The 13,172-nt window shown below is 33.0% G+C and overlaps 2 protein-coding genes across 2 annotated transcripts; one reads left to right on the top strand and one right to left on the bottom strand.

Moving 5' to 3' along the window:
* Positions 1 to 680: 680 nt before the first annotated feature.
* LOC141668450 (eukaryotic translation initiation factor 5A-4-like) lies at positions 681 to 7,327 on the bottom strand. The gene is made up of 8 exons (XM_074475341.1): positions 7,156 to 7,327; positions 6,746 to 6,856; positions 6,569 to 6,628; positions 6,387 to 6,461; positions 6,135 to 6,232; positions 1,153 to 1,219; positions 951 to 1,049; positions 681 to 852 (listed from the first exon to the last, which is right to left on the bottom strand). Exons 1-8 carry the CDS (start codon positions 7,237 to 7,239, stop codon positions 760 to 762), a joined length of 687 nt encoding a protein of 228 aa, XP_074331442.1. The 5' UTR covers positions 7,240 to 7,327; the 3' UTR covers positions 681 to 759.
* A 4,059-nt stretch (positions 7,328 to 11,386) lies between these two features.
* Positions 11,387 to 12,871, top strand: LOC141668217 (uncharacterized). The gene is made up of 2 exons (XM_074474992.1): positions 11,387 to 11,542; positions 11,932 to 12,871. The coding sequence occupies exons 1-2, from the start codon at positions 11,486 to 11,488 to the stop codon at positions 12,820 to 12,822; spliced, it is 948 nt and encodes a 315-aa protein (XP_074331093.1). The 5' UTR covers positions 11,387 to 11,485; the 3' UTR covers positions 12,823 to 12,871.
* Positions 12,872 to 13,172: the final 301 nt, after the last annotated feature.

Here is a 13,172-nt window from a genome sequence, read left to right on the forward strand (position 1 = left end):
TTGAATTTAGTATTTTTGGCGGGAATTTCAAATTATAAAAAAAAATTGGCGGTATTTTCAAATTTCAAGCGAAAATTTGAAAAGTTGACGTAAAATTCTGCTGGAATCAAATTTGACCATCTTCGGTCGAATTTTTACAGTCGAATTTAAATGGTTGTAATTTTTCGGTCGTAATCCGACGGTCGAATTTAGTTAAATACGACCGAACTTCTAAATTCGACTCCCTCTATTACAACCGATTCAAAATCGGTCGAATTTAGGTAAATTCGACCGCGCGCGGTCGAATTAAGCTAAATTCGACTGATTTTTTTCGGTCGAATTTAGCCTTGTTTCTTGTAGTGTATATTGTTTTACATCAGTCATTTCTTGTGAGCTGATATATGTGCCTGCTTATGACATCAGTTTATTGAATGAAATGTCTTATTTGACTACATTTTACATCAGTTATTTTGTTCATGAAGTGATGTTTGTTTATTTTTTTTATTCATGAATCCCCTGTTTTAATCAAATGCCCAACACCCAAACAAGAGTCATCCAAAAACATACCAACTGCCATTTTACCATTCCAAAACTAACCAAACCAAAACAAACGCAAAAACAAACATACATTCATTGATTTTGCATAGATTATACCAATTACGTACATATATCCACCACCAACCAAACTTCATAATCCAAACAAATTACATAACTGCAATAGCAAGTACTAGACATCCACCATCGATCATTTACATAGTTCATCCCAAACAGTCACCTTTTTTATAAGAAGGACTCGATATGGCTAAGAGTCTCACATCGAACCTCGTCCAGCTCAGCCTTGGCAACAGTCACCTTTCGATTCTTTTTCGACCACTGAAAAGTGTAACACACAGGAATTAGTAACAATGAATTCTACCACAAATTATATGTACACCAGTTATATCAAGAATGAATTAAGCAAAAAAATATACCTTTTTGACAAATGTCATTTCATTATCCATGGCAATTTGTTTCATATACCACATAACAACATAGCCGCATTCAGTTCCACCGGGCTGTTTGGGGCATCCCTATTTAATCCAAAAAATTCAGACCAATTAATAAGTAAATTAATGCCCCTATCTAACCGAAAAAACTCTGACTAATAAGTAAATTAATGCCCCTGGTTCTTACGGTAACATATCGAATAGTCGGTGCTTTATTTCCCCTTCCGGCCTGAATATTGAACGCAATCACAGCCCTGTCATCTTAGCAGTATCAATAACACAAATTGATTGATATCTCAATAATGAAAATAATCACTAACCACGGAGGAAACTAAAATTGTTAGCATCATAAATTTCCTCTTCATACATAACCACGGAGGAAGATTATAAGTCACTAATACTATTGTCCAACAAGAGTATCTATTGGTTAGACCGTTAGTATGTGGGTTTATACCATCTGCAGACAACGCCAAACGAATATTTCGTGCATCACTACCGAAGGCAGGCCACTTATAGTCGATATTTCTCCAAGAAGGAGAGTCGGCTGGATGCCACATCTTTCCGTCTTCTATTCGCTGCTTTGAGTGCCAGGTCATTAGTTCAGATGTAGAAGGAGATTTAAACATCCGTTTGAATCTCGGTATAATTGGAAAATACCACATTACTTTAGCAGGAACATTAATCCTTATTTTACCATCCTTTCCTAACTTCCAGCGAGATAAACGACACTTAGGACACTTGGAAGCATCAACATTTACCCCCCGATACAGTATGCAATTGTTTGGACATGAGTGATATTTTATGTATTCTAGGCCCAAGTCGGATAAGGTTTTCTTGGCTTCATATGCATTAGGTGGCATCACATTGTCCTTAGGAAGGAGAGAGCCAATGGTAGACAGCAAATCGTTAAAGGCACTATCACTAATTCCGAACCTAGCTTTCCAATTATGCAATTTTAGCATCGACTCCAACTTGGTACATTCACTACCCTCATACAAAGGCTGTTCAGCATCAGCCACAAATCTCCTAAACTGATACGACTCATTACTGTACTCACTCGAATTATATGCAGCATCACAAACATTGACTGTTTCTGATGCAAGGCCAGGGGAAGGTATCGGTGCGCGGGCAGACGTAGGTGCAGGGGCAGGCGTAGATGCAGGGGTCGGAGCATTTCTATTAACTGATGACCTACTTGCAGACCCTTGTGTATGCCAAATCCAATCAAGGTACCCCAGACTAAAACCATTTTCATATAAATGTCCCCTGATAATCTTAACTGCAAATTTTTTGAAGTTAGCACATCTTTTACAGGGGCAGGGGATTCTTTTAGGATCACTAGCATTTTCCTCGGCAAATATCAAAAACTCTTCTACCTCGATTTCATAGTCAAGTGTGTCCCTATCTTTGAAAATCCAAGATTTGTCCATGTTATTCTCAAACTACCTGATTGTCAAATAACATATTAATTTACTATATACTATAGTACATTTACTACCTAGTATAATCAATATAAAATTCCTATATTCACTCATAAACCATGCTATTTACAACAACAAGCCCCAAACACAAATATATTTACAAACAACACAAACACAAATATATACAAGCACTTGTTATTACATGTAAATCTGTATTTTAACTACACATACAACTACACATGCAACAACTACACATTTCAATTTCACATGCATACATACAACTACACAAATATATCATGCAGCCCAAACATATATAAATAGATATGTAAAGAAGAATATACCTAACAAAGCAAGCTCCAAAATCCCAAAAAACACAGCAACAAACTCTAAGACCAAAATCCAACTTAATTAGCTCCGAGATTTAAGCTTTAATAAACCCTTAGCTACAAGATTTAGCTCCAAGAAACTCTACTTCTCACCTTAAACTTCAATGAACACACTTAACTCCTTAATCTTCGAATCTGTCATAAAATTTGAAACAAATGAGTTCTAGGTTTAGAAAATTGAAGAAATTGAGAGGTTTAATTGGAGATTCAAGGTCTAATCGGAAAGGGGGAAAGATAGTAAGCATACATTTGAGAGTTCTAGGTTTAGCAGTCGAGAGAGAAAGGGGGATGAGTGAATGAGTTTTTATTTTTGTGGAGATTATAATTTTTTGTTTTTGTTTTGATTTTGATTTATTTTTAATTTTATGTTATAATGTTATTAAAGTGAATGAGTGAATAGGCGGGATAGGGAAATATACTAAGGGGGGGGGGAATTTGGCTAAGGGCGCGGAGCAAAAGGGAGAAGCAGCGGGCTCTAATTTTTTAAAATTGAGCTTAGACATCGGTTATTATGTCAACCGATGTTAAAAAGAAATTGGACATCGGTTTATATGTTAACTGATGTGACGTAGTTTTTAAAAGAATAACTTAGACATCATTTTACTCAAAAGCTGATGTAAACATACCAAAAAGACATCACTTTTTTTTTATGTGATGTAAAAAAAGCTTTTAACATCAGTGACTTTTCTGACTGATGTCTAATGTGCGATGTCTAATGCTGATTTTCTAGTAGTGATAAAAATTTAACTTCGGAATTAATATATTATACACATTATTACGTTAAAAAATACCTAAATCTAAGAAAACTGGGGCATCTCGACAACATAGTATGCAAAGCTATTTTTTTTTAATACTGACAAATGATCTTCATTAGAAGAGCATCATGCTCGAGCAATACATATGCATCATACTGGAAAGAGCTAACTAAGCTTGTGAATGAGCTGTAATATTATTAGAGCATCTCCTTAGGTTGACACGGTTGAAGGGCAGCTTTATCACATTATAAAAAATATTCTCTCTCTCAGGGATCAATTTTTTGGCGCACTTTTTTCACAAAACACTCCACCAATGACAATTTCACTAACTTAACAAAAAAAGTATATAACATAAGCATACATTATTAGAACCACAAATAAAGTTGACATCTTATTTTATTTGATGTCAACTTTTGATACCCCAAGATAGCAATCCATGACACCTTATTTGGTCAATGGCATCCCAACAACTCAAATGAAATGTTAATAAAGATGTCAAGTCACGTCATTGCACATGATGTTTATAGAAGAAAAGATTTACAATAAACATAGGCATAATTAGATGATAGACGTCCTCCAGTAAAATCACCCCAAACATCGAAATGGTCGATTCTTCGATAAAGATGTGGTATAGAAACTGTAACACGATCAAACTGGTTGAGGTTGGCTTTTTTTTTTGACAAACAAAATAGAATGCATTCATTAAAATACCAAAAACAGTCGGAACAGACCTCCGAACTGATAATACAACCTGATTGGGAAACAAATAAACGAACTAAACAAGTAGTCGTCTTGTTTTCAGATTGTTTAACAAATAGATTAATATTCTTTAAAATAAAAAGGCTTATAATAACTTTCCCAGCAATCCACCCAACACCAACCCTGAAGATAGCAGCATCACAATTGACCGTCACATTAATGTCATCTGTAGCCCAATATTCAGAATTTTTAGTTACATCAACTAAAACCGGAGGAACAAATGCCCCCAAATTATGAACAATCTTGTGTTGTGAAAAGTAAGCACTTGTAATATTCACCATCTCAGTTTCGATGCAAGAAATCCAGATCTGTCAAAAAATCATATAAATCCTTTCCAGCGGAACCAACACCAACAAAAACAAATACTTTAAACAAAACATACTGACACCAAAAAAATTTGGGACAACCTTGATAACAAGGTACAAGAAAGATCTCACCCAAAAAGGATTAGATCACACCCATAAAAAAAGTTTATTCGAAATTTTGAAAAAACAATAAAATAAAAGAGAAGATGGAAGAGTGAAAATGATTAAATAATAAAAGGGAATTGTAGATGGAAAAGAGAAGGGGTGATTAAAACTCTAGATCTGAAAACGGAGGCCGACTCTCATTGAAAAGAATGTCCAGAGTTTAAAAAAATGTTCTGACTTTGTTTAATGCTATCGTTTGTACTCTTCACAAGCAAATCAGAAATGTAGCACTGTTGTAAAAAATTAAACAAAGGATCCATAATATTTAGTTATGTATTTGCCTTGAGGTATTATTGGGAGTAAGAAAACATAACTTCTCTTCCTCTCAAAAATTAAATTCAAGCCAACCAAAGTTCATCACTTGTTTTGATCACCACTCTTAATATTTAAGTCAACTAAATCCATAAGGATATTTAATCTTATTAATAAAATATATATTGTACCTTCTCCTAATTAATGTGATTATTCTATAAAAAAATACTGCACATCTCAGTTCAGTAATCCGAAGGGATAATCGACCATTCACGCTATCCATGGATGAGTTAGTTTCTACGCTGGCTTACAGTTTCAGCTGGAATACAATCAGTTTCCCAGGCTGCCTCAAACTTATATGAGCAGCCTTTTCTCCAATTTTATGAGACCTTCGCAAGAAACAGAATTTGAGTTAGCAGGAGCTTGTCCTTCTACAAGGCACATGTAACCACACTCAAGACTATTACACTGGAGCCTACCAGCTGGCCTCAAGTTTTCTGTGGGAAGCAGTTAACGCTTATGGGTGCTGATGCATATTAATGAGAGTTTATAAAATGTACTGTAAAGAAAGCCTAGTATTTGAAGATGAACTTCTTATTCTTCTTTCTCTACAAAACAGTATTTACAACTAACTCTTTAATTGAGTATCTGTATATGCACACATATCTATCATCAGCTAGCTAGAGAGAGGAAATTATTTTATACATAATCGGGTTTCTAGCTAATCTCATAACCCAAGTAGCTATAAGAATTAGTTGTACATCCCCTTTCATCCTTTTCACAGCTTACTTTACATATCTCCTAAACCTTATATTGCAAACCAACTTTATCATATGTTTTATACTTGCATCTTCAAACTGTAAAAGAATATGCTAGTAATTGCTGCACCTTTTTGCCACAGAAAATATGAAAACATACTGCTTATATTATATATAGTTGTAGGACAACCATTGTCCTTGTGGGACTATATTACGCACAAATTGACAAAGTCATATCCTTAACATAAAATTAAATCAAGCAAAAGCCAAAGCAAATTTTCAAAATTTGAATATTGGATATGGCTCGTGAAAATTATTTTATTGTTCAAGTTTTCACAATAATGTCGATGAAGAAATGTCAAAGTTACTCTGGGTCCAATATGTTTGAAGCAATGATCTTCTCCTTTCCCAGGGCAGACACGACAGTCACATACACATCTTTCCTCTCTATGATTCCAGAGTTTATCTGCTTCAAGTATCTTGTTAGAATTAAAAAATCCAATGACATGTAGTATGAACGCACCCATGATTTAGGAAAACACCACATATTTGGATAAGATGACATGAACATGCAAGGACAAGAGAAAGTAAACCAGCAAACTATCATTATATCGACTAACCTTTGAAAGGAGAGCCTTGTCAGTTGGACGCTCTAGATCATCCTTTATGTTCCCTTTGTCATCAAGCACGGTCACCTACAACATATATATGTTTGATTAGTACGTCGTATAAGGAAACAAGGCTTTAACGAGTCAAAAAGAAAGGACAAAATTATGAATGCAATAAGAGGCAGGGAATGTACATATGGGTCAGTGTCAGATATATCAACAAGCTGATAGTCAGTATGGGTGACACGAGGGACCTGTAACACAAAAGCACAAATAATTATCAGAAAAAAGAGAGCAAATAAGTGTAAATTAAACTTTGGAACCAAGGAATATCACAAAATAAAAGTTTAAAGATAAATGTTAAAGCATACAAGACAAGTGCCGAATAGGGGGAAAATAGCTTTGAACACTTTCCCGCTGAAGATGTCGATGGCAACGAACAGGTGTTTTTCATTAGCAACTGGAGTTGTAATTTGTAGAATCTACATAAAAATGTCAAGAATAAAAAATCATCCCCAAATCTCATACAGGAAAAAGAAACCAAAACTTAAGATAAACTTAATTTTTAATTAATAAATTAGGGAAAACCCCTCCAAGATGGAGAGGATAATATATAGATACAGAAAACCCTAAAAGAAAATCAACAGGAAGGCGATCGACAAAAAACAAGCAGTGAACAAAACCCTAAACAAATAATAATATTAGAAGTAATATATGATGAACAAAGATTGATTGTATGAACATGTAAGTATATATACACAATACATAATAAAGAAGGGACCTTGCAGGGGTGGTCTTTGATGAGAATATAAGTAATGGCATCTCTAACTTTAACTTTATATACCACGGGCTTGGCCTTAGGCATGTCTGTCTGGACGTAAAATATTATAGGCAGAAACTCGTATTTGATTTAATGGTGATGGTGCGTGATCAATGAGGTATTTATACGTAGAATATGCAAGGGGGAATAGGCTTCCACGATGGCGGCGCCGGGAGTCTATATATCTATATATCTATGTAAAACACCCTCTATTTGTTAGTCATTTACTCGATAACAATCGTCATATCTAAAGTCAGAAAGAAAAATGAGAATCATTGGATACAATAATAAAATATTATTTTATTAATATTTAAACTGCTCTCATTGATTCAGGGTTCGAACCCCGTCAACAGTTTATTATATTTAAACTTTTATATTCTTTATTTTAACAACATATTATTTTATATTATTTATTTTTAGTCAAGTCTCAAATTATTATAAAACATATATTGTTATAATTTATTATATTTTTCGATTTATTTTTCAACTATTGAAAATTATATTATAAAATATATTATTAAAAACTATCGAATGTTAAAAGAAATCCGTGCATCGCACAGGTTATAGACTAGTATATATAAGACACCAACAGGCTAATGGGGCGAGGACTTGAAACATTTAGCTTTTGGAAGCTAAATGTTTCACTTGAGCATTTGAACCCATTATGCTTAACCTACATGCTTTGTCAAAGTTTTAAAATAAATCAAATACAAGAAATATGATATTATAATTGAACTACATGAACATGGCAACAACCAAATCGATGGAATATTATAAAAACGGATTAACGCAAACATAAAAAGCCAAGTCAAATGGATACATTACAACGAAAAACAAATATAAAATTCTAAAATGTAAATGACTAAAGGTTCCTAGAGTTTTGCCAATCATTAGACATTTCATTGGCTAATTGATTTCTAAAAAAAATTCCAGGTTTTCTCCATTTTCACCTACTTTTGCCTCTATTGGATCTATTCTCATATTAGACCTTATAAAATTATGAAGTAAGGCACACGCTGAAATAATTCTACATTTGGTCTTAATTGGGTACCACGTAGTATCTCTCATAATACCCCATCTAAGTTTTAACATCCCAAAACATCTCTTGGTAACATTTCTTACTCGAGAATGCTTCATATTAAAAAACTCTTCTGGTGTTGTAGGTTGTCGACCATTTCTCCATTCATTCAGATGATATCGTTGGTTTCTAAAAGGGGTCAGGAATCCTTCGTAATTCATATAGGCAGCATCACATAAATAATAGCATCCTAAAACAACCAATAATGTATTAGTCTCTAACACAAACTAACCATAACTTGTAAGAAATAAAAATGGAGTACTCTTTTCATTATTTCCTGGTATAATAAATTCCTATATAATTACCCTGAAGAACCTTCAAAGGATTTGTTCGTGAAAGAGCATCTCGAAGTACTCTATTATCATGAACTGATCCCTCCCAACCAGGTAGTATATAAATAAATTACAAATTTTTTGAGCATACACCGAGAACATTAGTGGATATATCTCTTATTCTATTTCTGTATCTAACTTTGTCATTTTCACGAACACGCACTTTCACGTGTGTAAAGTCTAATGCACCCAAACAATTCTGTAAAAATAATTTTATACAAGTCAAAACATAATTGTGTAAGCTAATTAGTATAGTAAAGTATCCTAATCAGAAAATATTTACCTTTAAAATTCTCCGGTTTGAATTCATGCAATTTTCTGTGATCGGTTCTGACTTCTTAAGAAGATGATCGTAGCGTTTAAGAACAGTATTAAGAACACACGTAAAGTGACGTGATACCGTTTTTGCACTTCTTCTAAAAAACTTGAATTATTTTGTTTTTTTATTATGTGCAAGTATGTAGAGAAATAAAGAGATCATTTCACTTGGATCCATATTTCGATTACCTTTTAACCCTCAATATCTCTAAGCATCCCGTACAAATTGTCAAAATAATTTATGTTCATTATAACATTGTCTATACATACTTGGTCGCTAATTTGAATAATGAATTTAATGTTCAAAAAATTTGCCTGAAGTCTATCTTCAATAGAGTCGCCAAAAGAAAATTTATCGGTCCCGGTACTTTAAGATTTAACCAAACAGAACTATGCAGAATTTCAATCAAAATCTCCATAATCTTTTTAATCATCTCATTATATATCGCAACACATGCTGTAACAGTTTGTTTCTTCTTAGTTAATGGCATTCTGCACATTTATGTAGATCAGTCACAAAGAAACTACAATAGAAAATAAAATCAAAATATAAAACTCAATTACAGTTTGATATCTAATGGTTGCGTGTAATATATTAAAGAAAGGTCAAATGGAAAAGAAACCTATACTACAACAAAAGACTAGAGAACTGATGATATATGAATAAAAAGACAATTGCAAAATAATATGATGTCATAATATTAGCCTGATCAAGTACTTTTATCGAGGAAACTGATACATGTGAATACCTGAAGAGATTGATGATAATCCTTAAAACCCTTGATTCTCAAACCCTTGATTCAGCTGTGTTACAGATGTCTCAAATAAAGATTAATTGTAGGTAAGAATATATATATAGATAATTAGTAGAGGGGGGAATTGGCGGCAATGGATACATTTATTGGCGCCCGATTTTATTGGACTGATTGAGGCGGTAGACATACTGTGGATTTGGAGTGACCACGCCTCATGGCAGTAACTAAGTTACCGTGTTTTGGGGTAACTTGAAATACACAGGTATTAGAAATTATCGTGTTTATTTTTATATTTTTTAAACCAAACACAATTTTTATTTTATTTTCAAGGAACTTTGAGTTAATTAGCCCAATTACAACGAAACAAACGAGGCCATAATTAATTTGACATTAAAAATATAATTATAAATATTTTTATCTATCTTCACTATTTTATAAAAGAGACGAAACGTTATAAACAATTATACTATTTTATAACACACTGAATATTATACATATATATAATATTAAATTTATAACTTAATTGTTAAAAAATGAAAAAAAAAATATTGTTGAATTGTCGTCACTTTTACGGGCAAGCGGCAACGAGCTCAGCCGACTCCAAGCATGAACAAGATTAGGGCCGAAAACAAATATAATTCGTATTCATATACAAAATGAGCGAATTTGAATCCCACTTCAAAATTCGAACACACATCGAGTCGAATTTCATCATTCTGATATTCAGTCATATTTATATATATATAGTAGTTCAAATAATTTCAGAGTACTTAAATATGTATGTATTAAAGATATTCGATTTGATTTCGTTAATTATGTTCATAATACATACTAGTATATAACCCGTGCGATGCACGGTTGTTTTTATCATATATATTATAAATTCTAATTTTGATTATAACTCTTAAAAATACTATTTTTTTATATAATTTTAATATGTTGTCGGCAGGATTCGAACCTTATACGTCTTAAAAATACTAATTTTTAAAAATAAATCTAACGGTCAACAACGATCGACAACCAAACTTTCAATGTTTCGTCTTTAATATAATAGTATAGTTAGAAATATATATTATAAGTGTCCTATTATAAATATAATAGAATGTAGGCGATTAATTTTAGGTGTCCTATTTTAAATATAATATTAAGTGTCATAATATAAGTGTCATATTTTAAATATAATAGAATTGAAAGGCGAGTAATTTTAGGTGTTTTGTTTTAAATATAATATTAAGTGTCATATTTTAAATATAATAATACGACCAACAACCAACAACCAAACTTTTAATGTTTCGTCTTCAATATAATAGTATAGATTACATGTCATGCATATATATTAAAATTAAATCCTTAAAAAATGATCACGTTTTAATTTTGTACTTAATATATTCGAATATTCTTAATTTTTTAGTATTATTTTAGACGAATTCGAATCCGAATATAAAAAAACGAGTAATTCGGTGCATAATCGAGTCGAACCGAATCATATAAGAGTATTTGTATTCGAATTCAAGTCGAATATGAGTAAATAATAGAAATTTTAATTCGAATCCGGATCGAATCTGAACAAATATTTATAAATTCAAGTCCAATCTGAATTTATTACGCACCGGTATAATTGGGCTAGACACCGATAAAATTCACGTGTCTTTTAATGAATAAATAAACTCAGGCCTTCCTAGAATTGAGCCACAAGCAAAAAGAACAAAACCAAATCCCTACATAAGGCCAACGCCGCCCTGTCCCAAACCAACCATCCAAACTTTTGTTTTGTGCGATCGATTTATTGTTCTCTAATTAAAGACCCCATGGCTTATGAGTCGTCTGAGGCGGATGAAGAAGCTTGCAAGACCCTCGCACCTAATGTATGTAATAATGTGTCCATATATTCATCCTTTTTTTATATCTCCCTCCCTTTTAATTAGGGTTTTGTTTGCTGCTTCTTTTTCATAAGCTAGTTACGTACTTTTAATGTTTTCAATTGATTGACATATCATGATATATATATATATATATATGTATATATATATCCATGTCTGAAAAAGATTGCAGTGTTTCATGTGTTGTTGTGTTATTTGTATTCCCTTCTTTAGGGCTTTGTATTGATTGATATCGAAATTATTATTATTATTTGTTGTTGTTTTTACTGTTATTTTAAAATCGCTGAGATTGTGTATTTTGTGATTTTTCTTTGCCTTTAAAGATTGATTGATGTGTAGACTATCTGATCAGCATATTTTTTGTATTTTTCTAGAGCTTGGAGGGAATCTCCATACTGGAGGTATATTCGGTGACATACCTAGGCAGTTCTCTGGTAAAGCCTAAGGATCAGATTGGTACAATCTGTATAGAGGCTAACAACACTCTCTATTATTTATATTATGAAACTGAGGTTGACGAAGGTAAACCATCAATTAAACACGGGGATCAGCTATGTATTGAGGATGTAGGACCAATCTACCCCTTCACATCACTTGATCTCAACTATGATCTCTTTTCTGGTAAATTCAAGGGCACTGAAGATGTAGTTGCCTATTATCCAAATTCTGGGAATTGGTTAGAGAACCCAATTCTGAGATCGCCTGATAGCTACATGGGACATATCTCCATTCTATTAGGTTGTTTCCCCAATGCTACAGTAGCCAATATAAAAGTTATGTTACTGTCACTTTCACCTGATGCCACAGCTACTGTTAGGGGGCTTGTTAAGACTACGAACAGCAAATTTGACCATCTCGCTTGTACAAGCTATCTCTTCTCCCAAAATTCTGACACCGCAATAGAAGTACGACGGAATGGTCTGATTCCACTGTCCAAATCACGTGTAGGCGTGCCATTGGACTCTGAGCTGTATGTGGACATAAATCTCTTTTGTGATGGTTGTAGTTACAATGGCACTGCCACCTTTACTCCTAAAACAGAAGAAACCGATTCATGTATAGTTGATGGTCAGATCCTAGTAAAAGTCAATTGGAATTGTGATGAACATTCAAATGATTTCACTGATGAAGACTCGGATGAAGACTCAGATTTCACGGAAGAAGACACAAATTTCACAGATGAGTTTGAATATTATTATGCATCTGAAAATGAAAATGATAACGAGTATAATACTAAATATGAGATTTTGGAGACTGTCCCTTGAAGCACCTTCCATGGGATACTAAAAAAATATGATTAAATATTTGTCTCTTGCGGTAATTCATGGATTTTTTTTACCATGTCATATGACAAAATATATCTTTATTTTGTGTCTTATATATTCTGGTTTAACAATGTGATTTTGATTAGGTGTTCAAACACTTTTTTGGCATGTGTATAGAATAGGATGCTTTTGCCCAATTGTCCTAGAAATTAGCTTAACCTAATATATATAGTGCTACTGCTAGCTGCAACAAAACTACAACAAACTACGTACTTCAGTGAGCCAATATTATATTGTACTTCTGGGATAACGAATTTGATTCATGGTATGATAGTATCTCAAATGGGTAG

This window comes from Apium graveolens, chromosome 6 (assembly GCF_009905375.1).
Source record: "Apium graveolens cultivar Ventura chromosome 6, ASM990537v1, whole genome shotgun sequence".
Lineage (NCBI taxonomy): Eukaryota > Viridiplantae > Streptophyta > Magnoliopsida > Apiales > Apiaceae > Apium > Apium graveolens.